This window comes from Emydura macquarii, unplaced genomic scaffold, assembly GCF_026122565.2.
Source record: "Emydura macquarii macquarii isolate MOO-44397 ecotype Brisbane River unplaced genomic scaffold, CSIRO-AGI_Emac_v2 contig_968, whole genome shotgun sequence".
NCBI lineage: Eukaryota > Metazoa > Chordata > Testudines > Chelidae > Emydura > Emydura macquarii.
This window is the reverse complement of record NW_027131105.1, coordinates 10,012,042-10,025,922: the sequence shown is the minus strand read 5'-3', so window position 1 is coordinate 10,025,922 and position 13,881 is coordinate 10,012,042. Positions and strand designations below refer to the sequence as shown.

The 13,881-nt window shown below is 39.0% G+C and overlaps 1 protein-coding gene across 1 annotated transcript in view; it reads right to left on the bottom strand.

The window, feature by feature from the left end:
• The window catches only part of CACNA2D3 (calcium voltage-gated channel auxiliary subunit alpha2delta 3), a 665,237-nt gene that overhangs the window by 337,156 nt on the left and 314,200 nt on the right, over positions 1-13,881 (bottom strand). The window contains exon 10 of the mRNA XM_067544184.1: positions 1,127-1,216. Coding sequence (XP_067400285.1) covers positions 1,127-1,216 — 90 coding nt within the window. The remainder of the gene's footprint in view (positions 1-1,126; positions 1,217-13,881) is intronic.

Below are 13,881 nucleotides of genomic sequence, written 5' to 3'. Positions count from 1 at the left end.
ATTCTCACTCACTTCCCCCTTTTCTTTTTATTTGCTTATTCTCTCTAAAAGAAATTTTCAGAGAAGCACACAGGCAGTTGAATCAAAATAATGCTGGAGTTGTTCTCTTTTGGAAAACGTAGCATGACAATGTATTTCCGGTTTGCCAGAAATTATCAAGAAAGGATCTTTGTGAACTACACTACATGAAATCACTACACAATAACCACTCATTCTGATATTTTCCTTATGTGCGAACATCTCAGGCAAGGACAATGGGTCTGATTTTAATTAAAATATTCCTTTCCATTCTGTAGGAGATATTCTTTCAAAGAATGCAACATGATTTTTTCGTGGCAGTGGTGGTAAAGGGAAACAAGATGAGCTGCATTGGGTTGTTCCCCTTATGATGTTCAGGCTGAAATTACTATCTTCTTGTACACAGACATTATTCACAGGAATGTTATCAGAAATCAAAAGTTGACCTCATGTTTTGGATGATAAATAATAGAAATATTATTATAACTCTGAACTATTTCCAAATGGTCTATGTCTAAAGAGAAATCAAGACAATTTTGCATCTCTCTCTCTGAGTATGAGAAGACAGACATGATAAGTTATAAAAACTCTTCAGACAGTTGCTTTTGGACAAAGCTCTCTAAAACACATTAAACAGTGTGCTAAAAGTAAATGCAGTGACAATCATTTGCTGATTTCTAAGAACTGTGTTTGTTCTTAAAATGATTTCAAATATAGGTACTAATACAATTTCCAATGACATTAAACATATCACACACACAAATTAAGTGGAAAACACATTTAAGTGAGGGTACTTCAAGACCTAGAGTAGTCTAATGTGAACGAGCAGCCACTTAAATAATCTTGATAATGTATGTAAATATAAAATGTCAGTAGGTCTGTCTCATTCATCGGATATGGGCAATTTTCAAGTATTACACTGTAAGATAACTCATGAAGCACCTTTCTTATCATCATCATTATATGGGGGAGAGAGAGAGGGGACTTTGAGCAGGAGACACTCATGATAAATTAGCTAGTTATTCAAATGAAATTTTAATTTCTAATTTTCAGCCGTTAGATTGGCAGGAGAAAAAGGAGCATCGATGCAAAAAAGGTATAAACTTACATCACTGAGAACATTGAAAGCTTCATTTAAAGCTATATCCAGCATTCCAATTCCTTTTGCAAAAAGTTTGTTGAGGTGTTCCCTGAAGTGCTGAAACATGAAAAACATGGGTTGTAAAAGTAATATTCTAAGAAATTCAATATGCATGTTAATAGATTTTTATAGAAGTCATTGAGGATTTATGGATTTTTTTTTAATCTACCTATATCCCATTAATTATAAAATAAAGTAAGTCTGGAATAAAGGGAACAATTTTGTTACTTACCTATTCAATTATTTTTCTAACACATATCCAAATCACAATCCTGACATCGCTGGACAAGCAGCTGTCAACATTGAGACAGCTCTCAACAATTTATAACACCCAATATTCCCAGCCCATTTAAGCAGGGAGCTTCAATACATTCCCAGTAGATGTTCCAACAAAAATAACAATAGCAAGAAAAAAATCCACATTTCATAGGATTCGTCTATCCGTAACAACAACAAATATTAGCAATAACTTTAGGAAGGGAGTAAAGGGTGGGTGGATTGGATATATGTGAGGAGGCAGATAAACGTTTTTTGTTATTTGATATTCTCAGTTCTGTTAGTCAAATGCAAACAAGAGTGTTATGATACAAGAGAAATTAGAAGTCGAAGATTAATGCACAAGCTAGGAATTTGTGTTATTACTCTGATTTGTGTAAGATGTATGGATATGATTTCAATAAAAAGCTCCATTATAAAAGCAACAGCAAAATTGTCCAATTCTCAAGCTATTTTCAGTCCACCAAACCTGGCACTGATTGAAATCACCAAGTAACACAGGGACTAATAAAGGGAAAGGAGAATTAAGAAAAGATGCTTATGAATTGGAGGGGGCCTGTGGGAGCTCACGCAAACCCCATGTTAACAGAGCCAGATTGTGGGCTCCAAGGAGGAGAATTTTAGCTCTCTTTCCATTTCATTTTGTTTTAAAAGAGTCTCCAGAATTTAAAACATAAAACAATATAAACCTATCACTATGGGGGAAAAGAATCAGTAGATGGTCCCCACTTCTGCAGTAAGCTGTTAGGGAGAATTTAAAGGATGACCTGATCCGGAACCACAGACCATCCATTTGCTTTGACCTCAGACCCCAGAACCCTCTATGTTGTTTCAGCAAAAATGACTATTCACACTAATTCATATGCAAAATTCAGTCTTGGTGTGACTCCACTGAGTTACATCAGGGATGCTGGAGCAGTAATTCTGTGGCTGGTACCAGAGGCTTCAGAGAACATTTTGTTTGGCATGAATAAACTCTTGCGCACAGTCATTTAACGAATTTGGAAATTTTTGCTTCATCTTCGTTTATGGGTATCAGTCACTTCTTCGACCTTAATATATCTGCTTCTAAGGTTCTTAATCACACAGCCTTTTGTCTTTAGGTTCTAGATATTTCCTATCTTGGAATCGTCCTTCCTGAAATTTAGTGCCAAGGTACTAATCTTTAGTATCATCCCTTCTATAAGGATGTTGAACTTTATTTATATATGGTCACTATTACTTAATGGTTCAGCTACTGTTACTTCTTGAACCACCTCCAATGTAATATTTAGGGCTGATAAAACAATTCTTCTACACCAGGGATGAGACATGCTTTCCTAATGAAATTCACCTTTGTGCAGAAGGCTGGCCTCAAACCTATACATATCTTAAGTCCCATTTAAACCCTATTTTGATGTTTTAAGTGGGACTGAAGTCATGCATAGAGCTTGTGCTAGCCCTTTACACTGGGGTAAAATTCCTCCCACAGATCAATTCAGAAAGATTGCACTGCCACTACCAATGCTATATCTGTTCAGTAACTAAACACATTTCATTTTCTGGAACTGTCAAAATTCTGTCCCCTTTCATGAATACTACATTCAGCAATAGTATAATAATAAGGCCAGAATATGCTCAGGATCTACTGAACATTAAAACTTTTGAGAGAAACTGTAAATTACCAGACATGGAATGATCCCATTTTTATAATCAAACAACTAATTCACTGGATTTTTCTCTCTAAAAACAATGTGTTCATATCAGGAAATTGTCTTCTAGGTTTATAATGGAAAGACTGACATACAAATTGACAAATACAATGTCATGAACCATGCTGTTATAAAAAGAAGTTGTATGCAATATCACCTACTATGGGTCACTCTCCTAAACAATTCTCTATAATGCAATTATTTTTGGAAAATAAAAGTATATTATAGTTTCTTGGAAGCCAGAATACTCTTTGTTTTATTATTAAACTCCAGTAAATTAGAGGTAAAAAATTTACATTTCAGCTCCAGGCAGTTTTGAAGCATATGTTGTTGCCACAAAAATAGTCTGGTTTTCCAAAACAATTAGTATAGTTTAATGTTCATAGTGACCTTCTAAATGTGGTTCATATAGCTCAATATTTTGAATAGCCAAAAGGCAAAGCCTTGTTTATCTAAATAAGCAGTGACAGCATAAAACCCAGGACAGTCTAGATAATGGAATGGTGCTTTTGCCTCTTCTACCAGGTAGTTAATTTAAACTAACACCAATAAATATCTGTATAGTAATAATAAGGATATTTTAATGAAATACTTTCCTACTAGCTACATGGATATAATGAATAATTTGAACCAAGAAATTCAAGAGTTCGGTGATGGGGGAAGACTGGAGAGGGAGGCAATGATTCAGGGAAAAACTTTACAGTATATTTGGTTTTATGGTATTTTTACAATTAAACAAAGATTTTAGAGCAAAAACTGAATGATCCAGTAGGGGAATACCTATATTTCTATATGACCAACTAATATTTTAACTGAATGAATCCCCCATTTTCAGAACATTGCTTATACAAAGCCAAACAAAACAAAGTATTTATGTTTCTAAAATAAAGAGTTAAAGTACCACTGACTTTTAATATATTGTTATTGCACAAAACATTTTCATGGAACAATAAAATGATGTGAATAAAATACAAACATTCAATAAATGCATTGAACTTTTTTATACTGTGACCAAATAAAAATTTTAAAATCTTTGGAAATTTAAGCTTATATTGACAGCAAACTACATTGCCAGATGTTCAGTTGTACCCAGCATATGCTGAATATACAGGGGTAGCAGGAGATCAGAACACAAAGATGGCAATTCCTCAATTCTGGGGCTGATTCTTTGTTCCTAACATAATTCAGAGCATTTTCTTGGGTACTCTACGCTGTCTGTTGGCCTGATCCAAAGCCCAGTGAAGTAAAGATTCCCATTAGGTTCAACGAATATAGCCCCCAGTTTAATGTCACAAAAAGGATTGATAAAAAAAATTGTTTTTCAGATTGTCTTGAAAAATGGAAAATTTAAACCTAAATTAACATTTTCTGTGAAAAAATGTTATTTGGTCATAGAATCATAAGACTGGAGGTCATCTAGTCCAGTCCCCTGCACTTATGGCAGGTCTAAGTACTATCCATCCCTAACATGTGTTTATCTAACCTGCTCTTAAAAATCTCCAAAGACGGAGCTTCCACAACCTCCCAAGGCAATTTATTCCAGTATTTAACCACCCTGACAATTAGGAAGTTTTTCCTAATGTCCAACCTAAACTGCCTTTGCTGCAATTTAAACCCATTGCTTCTTGTTCTATCCTCAGATGTTAAGGACAACATTTTTTCTCTCTTTGCCTTGTAACAACCATTTATGTACTTGAAAACTGTTATGTCCCCTCTCAGTCTTTTCTTCTCCAGATTAAACAAACCCATCATATTTAGCTTGTGATCCACTATGAGCCTCAGATCACTTTCTGCAGTATTCTCTCTTAGGAAGTAATTTCCCATTTTGTATATGCACAACTGGTTGATCCTTCCTAAGTGGAGTACTTTGCATTTGTCCTTCTTAAATTTCATCCTATTTGCCGTTTCTCCAGATCATTTTGAATTTTAATCCAAACCTCCAAAGCACTTGCAGCCCCCCCGCAGCTTCGCATCATGCACAAAATTTATAAGCATATTCTCTATGCCATATCTAAATTATTGATGAAGATATTAAACAGAACCAGACCCAGAAGTGATCCCTGCAGGACCCCACTTGATATGCCCTTCCAGCTTTACTGTGAACCACTGATAACTACTCTCTGGGAACGGTTTTCCAACCAGTTATGCACCCACTTTATAGTAGTTCCATCTAGGTTGTACCTCCCTAGTTTGTTTATGAGAAGGTCATGTGAGACAGTATCAAAAGCCTTACTAAAGTCAAGATATACCACATCTACCACTTCCCCTCATTCACAAGGCGTGTTACCTGTCAAAGAAAGTTATGGTTTGACATGATTTGTTCTTGACAAATCAAGGCTGACTGTTACTTATCACCTTATTATCTTCTAGATGTTTACAAACTGATTGCTTAATTATTTGTTCCATTATCTTTCCGGGTACTGAAGTTAAACTGACTGATCTGTAATTCCCCAGGTAGTCCTTATTTCCCTTTTTATAGATTGGCACTATATTTGTCCTTTTCAGTCCTCTGAAATCTCTCTAGTCTTCCATGATTAGTACACTGTTTTCTTGCTACTCTTTATGCCTCTAAGTAATTTAATCTCATTTTGTGCCCTGGCCTTTCTAATTTTGTCCCTACATACTTGTGTTAGTTGTGTATATTCATCCTTTGTAATTTGACCTAATTTCCACTTTTTGTGGGACTCTCTTTTGAGTTTCAGATAAATCCATTTTTTGTTAAAACAATTATTTTGACAAGAACATTTCAACTAGCTGTAGCAGCCACACCCCACGTCTCATTGGCATGACAGAAGTGGTGATGGAGTAGCACTCAGCTGGCACAGTTGCCTCCTATGCTCTAGACTGGTGGAATCTCCCAGAAACTGGTAATGCCAACTTTCTAGGGTCAAGGTTCTAAACTTTTATCTTCTAATAAATCAACTGGATTAAAATAAGCAATTAAGAATCCCCAATTGATTTTTTGTCCTTGGAAACAGATTACTATACTGCAAACACTAATTAAACTAAGGAAGAATTTTGCTATAAAAGAATGCTCCACAACAGTTTACAAAAGCTCAGAATGTTACACAGACTGTTTCATGGATACTGTGAAAAATTTCTGTATGTATTTAAATTATTACACATGAACATACAGTATAAAAACAGATTATATAGTGTACTGGTAATTTTAGGTAGTTTCTCATCTATAAATCAATTGATACGATCTCTCAGAAGAACAAATATTTTATCTCCTCATAGTTAGATATCTATGTGCCGAAACATATATTGTTGAAAGATATAAATATAATGTTGACATTTGTTTGCTATACAAAATGGTAAATGTTGACAATGGATTTCATGCACTATGAATTTTAATGAACCCATGTTTTCTGCCTCCGGCCTCATAGTGAGCAGATGCTCCTAGGTGATTCTGCAAAAGGACTGAATTAATTAAGGGTTGGGGTTTTTTTTTGTTTTGTTTTGTTTTTAAACTGTGTTTTGTATTCTCTATCCTTCATTGGTTTTCAATCTGTTCTTTGTTGTTTGAGAATGTCAATAGCACTTCAACACTATGTTTATCCATCCACTAGAAAATTTAGTCAACAACATTTAAATTATTGTTTCTTTAATGCACAATGCACATCTTTACCATACTGGGTTCATGGATGCAGTGCACTAACTGGAGCTACGCCAAAGGAAGTTAAAAGTCTTTTCAATGGTGGAAAAAAGAATAGATCTCTCAAGCTGTTCATCTACGTCTAGTTAAGGACAGGTTTGTTTTAAAACAGTCAAGATGTATTTTAGCCAGATTCCAATACCCATAATGACAATGATTGATCCCACATTCCATAAGCAGTCCAAATGAATTCAATGGGACTACTGATGACATACAGTATTATTCTGCGAATCTGGCCCATAATGATTAGTGTTTTTAAGGAAGGGGGTTGAGAGAAAAGCTCCAGACATTCAGTTTCTCTCTTTTCAGATTTCCATTCATCTACAGCTATGCGCTAGACTAGAATATATTGTAAGTCATGCCTTTGCAGTTCCTTTCACTAGTAGAAGAATACCACAGGCATTACATTTGCAAAAAAGCATCTCATTCTGGATCCAAGAATGCCAGCATTTCAACTTAGCATACCTCCACTTGTGTGTTTGTGCATTACACCACTTTCTACAAACACCAATCAGTATTCACATCAGGAAGAGAGTGCGTGTGTTTAACATTATACACACACACACACACACACTGCACCTGTATCATATTTTTCAACCAATTTCAATGCATTCCAAAAAAGCCAGCCTGACAGCTCCCTGCAAGGTACATAAGTATTACACTGAACCAATTTTACAGTCAAGGGTCAGTGTGTTTAAAGACACACCACCAACTTGAAAAAACAGCATGTGACCATGCAATTAGGCTTCATTATAATTCATTTGCATAAGGGAGTGGAATTAAGGTTGCACTGGAAACTGTAAATCTGGCATTCCCTAACTTTCAAGGACTTGACTTTGTCACCTAAATAATTTTCTTTTACCATAAATGTTTGTATGTAATTTCCTACTAGAATTTCCTAGTCTACAATAGAGATTTCTACCACTTGAGTTACAGTACTAGTCTACATTAAGTGTCAGCAGAAAAAGGCTGCTATTGTAAAGGGAAGACTGGGTCTCTGGTGCTAGGTGCAGGGGAGAGAGATTAGGGACAACGAGTCCATGCTTTCTCTCTTCCCCCCTGCCCACCAGACGTGAGACACTTCTGGCTCATGCACTGCCCTCAGAGTGGAAAACTGGCTGCAGGGGGCACTTGCTGGGTACAAGGAGGGGGGTGATAGGGCATGGGAGGGGAGGAGACATCTCTAGACTAAGGGTCTGTCTATACTGACGGCGGCGAAGTCGCTGCTGCCAAATCGATCTTTCTGGATCGATTGAGCGGTCAGGGTAGACCCACTCAATCGATCAGGAAGTCGACTGAGTAAAACCACCCCCTCAAGTAGTGCAGCACAGTGAAGACAGTGCACAGCAGGGAAGCAGAGCAGTTGACATGAGTTACGCAAGTAACTCTGCATAGATTGCGTAACTCCCATCGACTGCCACCGAATCTCTAGGTAAATGTAGATCAGGACTCAGAGTGCTCTCTCTGCCAAATTCCAAAGGGTTGCTGCAAATTATGAGGTGTAACAGCTTCTCAAAAAAGATTGCAAAAATCTTTTGCAATGAAAATATTAGGAGAACCCAAGTATGTGGAGAGCTGATAGCATCTCCAGTAAAACTATATATCAGCAAACACCATGCGATCAAACATTTTCAGCTAGAAATGTGATTTCAAGCTTATAGTCTCCCTTTAAATGACTTGTTCAAGATTAGACAGAACCCAGAATAGAATCTTGGAGTCCCTTGCTCATAACCATTAAAAAGGCCTTTGCACCTTATTTTTACATATGACATTCTTTTGGTGGTAAGTAGCTTGAGAAACCAGTGAAAATTTCTCTCTCAGTTATCTGTCCATCTACCGCAGGGCTTTTTTAGTACCCATCACCTTAATATAGGAGCACTTGCACAGTAATATGAGAGTGCTTGGACATTGAATGGGATATCTGTGCAGATGTACAACTGTGTACACAACATTTGTGTGTAATTATAAATCTAATTTCCATGTGCAATTACCATTATGAGCAATGTCTATAGTAGACTCAAATACCTAATTTGCATGCATAACCTTGGTAATTCTGAATGCAAATTAGTCACACAATTATGACAATCAGGCCTTGATGTCTGATTACAAAATTATAGGTGCATAATACATACAAGGGAAGTTGTGACTTCATTACAATGAAGGAATGTGGATGCATTCAGCTGAGGAGCTATCCATGTCTCAATTTAGCACTAGCTGGAAAAATAGACGGTTAGGAGAGGGATTTCACAAAAATTTAATAGTGAAATTCATCACTGCACAGAAGGGCAAGACAAGGCCCATGCATCACTCAGTGGTGCATAGGCCTTGTCCTGGACCTCTGCACATAGCTGACTTTCTGTTTAAAAAAAATACTATCGGATGTAAAAAATCTTATTTTGACCCAACAATGATATATGGTTGGCAACGTTGATTTTATACATGTCAATCAAGCTGCAGACAGTGGATCTCTTGGCTTCATACCAGCCTCTAACTCAGAAACTAATCAAGAAAATAATTTGCTGGTCTTAAAATGAGAGGAAATGTTCTTTTCTCATCTCTAAGTACACAGCATATGTGTCATAAGAATAATGGGCAGTATAAAACATACTGGTGCTATTGTTTCCAGAGGGGTAACACAATAAAGCAAGGGGGTTCCACTACACAGAAACAGGAAAAATCCCATTTCTGATTAAAGTTATGATACCCCAAATAACATGTTTTAGATTAGTGTAATAGGTGGATGGGGTTTACTTATGGAAAGTTTTCCAATTGTCTTGATATCCTACATTGAGCATGTTCCTGCAAAAAACTAATAATCACTAATGCTGCATATGAATCAGCAACAGGTTGAACAGGAGGATCCAACTGGGCAGAGAATGGCAGGCCTCTTCAGATTATTTCTCATGCCTGAACTTGGAGTCTTTCCTTTGGGGAAGTTACTGAAAAAGTTTTTGGGTAAATACTGATTTATAAACCCTTCTTTTCTAGCTCGCTGGGGGCCCAATCAATGATTGTACAGATCCCAGTCTATATTTGGTTGAACGCGTCTACTCAGGGCATGGCTACACTGCCATGGTAGCAGGCATCGATGTGTAGACCCGCTCAGTGGATGGGACAGCACTCTCCAATCTACTCAATTAGTCCACTTCTCCAAAAGGCAGAAGGCAACGTTGACAGAAGACACTCCCCATCTACGTAGAGACATGAAGACACCGCGCTGCATAGCTGTAAGTACGTCGATGTGAGATACACTCGTTACCTTATGTAACAAGCGTATCTCACATTGACCCAGTATGGCAGTGTAGACTAGGCCTCAGATTTCATTGTCTAGGGATTGCAGGTTAAAGATGTCTTGGCAAAACAAGCTATGAAGTCCACTTTGTGACGCTTCTCTTCTCACTCTTTCATTTTGATTTGCTATGTTTTAATCATTTAAAATAATTAAGTTAAATATTTGTGTTTATAACCCTTTCTTGAATGGCCCAAGATCAAGGACTTTTTGTTAAGTTTTGTCCTTTAATAGTGTTAGACAGAATCCTGTGAGTGAGAGTGAATGGGTTGTAAAAGGAGGCGAAGAGCTTGTACATTTCAGCAACTGTGGCTTTAGCAGAGTAAAGGTATGAAAATATGTGTGTTGAGGGGCCTTATTGGGGCACTGATGATAGAGGGCAGTGTTAAGTTTGCATGGGCAGCCTTAACTGTGCATTTCCTGGTTTTCTGAAGTGAATCTTGCTCAGCTCAATGCTCTAAGAGGGGAATACATACCACCAAGCAACCTTAGCATTAACTTAATCTTTTTGCCATTCAATTCCTAAGGTTTTTTTTTTAAACAGGAAAAGGTATGTTGTTGGTAGCAGTTATTTAGGCAGTTGTGCATACATCCTGCAATTAGAATATGAGCCAGACCGCTCCTCCCTCCCTCCCCCCACACCAGCTGCCACCTACCAGCCCTCCCCTGGTACATCTCCCCAGCCATGCCCCTGACCCTTTCAACATGTCCCTTCTCCAACTTGGGCCCTCAATGCTACCATACCTAGTACTACCCACCAAAAGCAGGGAATGCCCCTGAAGTCTTCATTCTCTGGTATACAAACATTTTATTTCCATTAATTCCCCCCACCTATAACCTGAGTCACCCAGTGCCTGGAGCAAAAGATAACTGTATTACAGTGAAATAATGTTGGGGTGAAGGAAGGTTGGAGTGCAGAGTGGTTGTGATGCACTGGCAGGGCTGGGGAGCGTAAGGGGGCTGGGGTGTGCTAGCAAAGGGAGTTGGGGTGTGTGGGAGGGTGGGGATGCACTGACAGAGCCAGTGCTGCAGGGTGGTTGGGATACACTGACTGGCAGAGCTGATGGAATGCAGGAAGTTGGGGGCACATGGGATTTAACTTGCACTGGCAAAGCTGGGTTGCAGGAGACTGGAAGCAGGGTTGGGGTGCAATGGCAGAGCTTGGACTTCAGAGTGGTTGGAGGTCATTGCAAGGGTTGTGGAGTACACAGGGGCTGGTGTGCACTGGCAGTGGAAAGGGAATGGGGGTTGGAGTACAGGGTCGGGGGGGAAGGATCAGGATGTCCTGGCACAGCAGTGGCATGCAGGCAGGTAGGAGTGCATTGGCAAAGCTGGAGCAGCAGGGGGTTAGGCAGAATTGGGGGATACCATGTCTCTTCACCTGAGACCCCACCCTCTCTCACCTCCCCTAACATCCATCCCCATTGATCCTCCTTCTCTAATCTCCCTCCCCTTGCTGCAGCCTCAATCCCCTCCCTCCTATTCCCCCACTCCTCCACCCCCTAATATCCCTCCCCTACCAGAAAGCATTCACATGTCTATTTTTCTCCCCAGAGTCTTTGATTACATTCCCCTCACCTCCCAAAAATGGCCACCCTTGACTCACTAATTTTAGCTATCTCCAGGCACTTAGTCCAAAACTCCTTTTGTCTTGGGTGGGGGGGTTGAGATTAATTTATCCAGATACATTAACAGAAGGGGAAGTCCACACAGCAATCAAGAGGTTTGTGATTCATCTAATCATTAGTACTTATTAGTTTATCTGAACAAGGCAACTGAAGGAAACTGGTTTGTGTGTGTGTGTGTGTGGGGGGGGGGGGTTGTTCTGTAACTAGAGGCAAATGACTCCAAATTTTGATCACTAACACTACCCTGCATCATCACAAGGTACACCAAATTTCAAAGCAATCTGATTAACCATTCAGATTTTAGAGCACCTACAACAGTTGAGTTTAAAACATGTATAATGGCAGGAACAGAAACCCTCATGTAGTTTGTTGGTATTGGCGCATGTACAGTGTAAAAATGTACATTTTCTTAAATACCACTCTCAGTTTGGGTCCCTCAAGGATTTAGTGAGTACCATGAACTATCTTGGGTAAAATGCAACAGATTGAGACCATTTTGACCCATTGCTCATCAAAAGTTTCATCTCTAGTGTGGGCAAAACAAAGCCACCTACAAACGCTTCTGTTTAAATGGTTATTTTTTCTGGGCTTATAACAAATGTTTTGTTAAAAAATTCCAAACAGCTCTCATTATCAGTTACATGTTTGATTCCCTTTATTTGAGGTTATGTGCCACAGGGAAGCAACGGGACCCCTTTGAGTCTATCATTAACTATGGACTAGACTGTAATACTTTTATTTACATTGATTTCAATGGGACTACACAAAAAGTAAGTTTCTACTCAGCATGAGTAAGGGTACCCAAATCTGGCATTAAAGGTTTTTTGTACTGGTTCACAAGACCTTTGTTTCACATCAGAACATATGAATAGGTGGACACAGCATTGCCCATTGTGGATCACAGCCAAGTTTTGCAGTGGAGCTAGTACATCTACACTAGCAAAGCATGATGCTGACATTTTGTTCCCTAGGGGGCTTGATTGTGTCACCTGAAGAACAATTTTGTTGGTGGGACCAACATGGGTCTCCTGGTCAGGGTTAAGAGAGACCTCAGCTTGCTTTTATAGCTGTTCCCATGCTCTTATCTGACATGACCCCAAATGTTCCTAAGATGTATTTGGCAGAGAGCTCCCAGATCAATTGGGATGACTGCACCAGGAAAAAAGCCAATAGCAAAATAACCAAGACCAGCCTGTGAGTAATAGAATCATGAGGTTCATTAAAATTTGTAACATGAGGGTCACCCACATATTTGTTATGAGACAATAACATACACTTCTTTAATGCAGATTTGGACATTTTTCAACTACGAGGTCACAGCAGTTACTTGTTACATGGTAGAGTGGTGGACATCATACTATCTAATCACTTCTGTTCCCAGGGGGCAGGCAATATTTGAAATAGTGTTGCATGTTGGGCAGCTAAGACTTATCCAAAACCAAAGCTCTAGAATATGAGTAATCAGATGTCAGGAATGAGGACTTGCCGCTGCGCTTGCTCAGTTTCTGGGTAACCTATGAGCACAGCTGAGCCACAGCAGATCAACCACTTCTCCTGACTGGCTGAGGAAGTCAGCAAGCCTGCTCTGAAGCCCAACAGCAACAACTGATCTCTAAATGTTTAACATTTAAGCCCACAGCTTTTGACTGCTTCTGTGCCAGCCTTGTTTCCAGGCTCACTCAAGTCCTGTTCCCCTATTAGCTTCCTGACTGCGGTTCTGATCCCTGGCTGCAGTTCGTGACTCCAGCTCTGACCCCTTGGCTCTGGTTACTGGCCCACTCTGACCACTAGGCCTGGTTCGCACTCCAAGAACTAGGCCTGACCACCCATGGCCCAGTTTGTGGCTCCAGAACCAGGATATACAGAAAAGGAGATGAGGTTTAAGGATATTCAGATTTAAGGCATTGCTTGTTACACCAAATTATTTGCATGGGGAAGGAATAGGCTGAGAGAAACTGGACTGAATCTCAATGGTTTCAAGCTAGCTGGAGTCTAGTTAAGGCTCTTGAATGAAATAAAGGTGACCATAGTGAGATTTATTTATTTATTTATTCTACTGCTGCTTTATGCACATTGCAATCTGCCTTGAGTACATAACATTTAAAAAAGTTACAGCCATTTGCTTAAACAAATTATATATGCAGAGTTTTCGTTTCCCAGCCTCTCAATGGCAAGGCCAA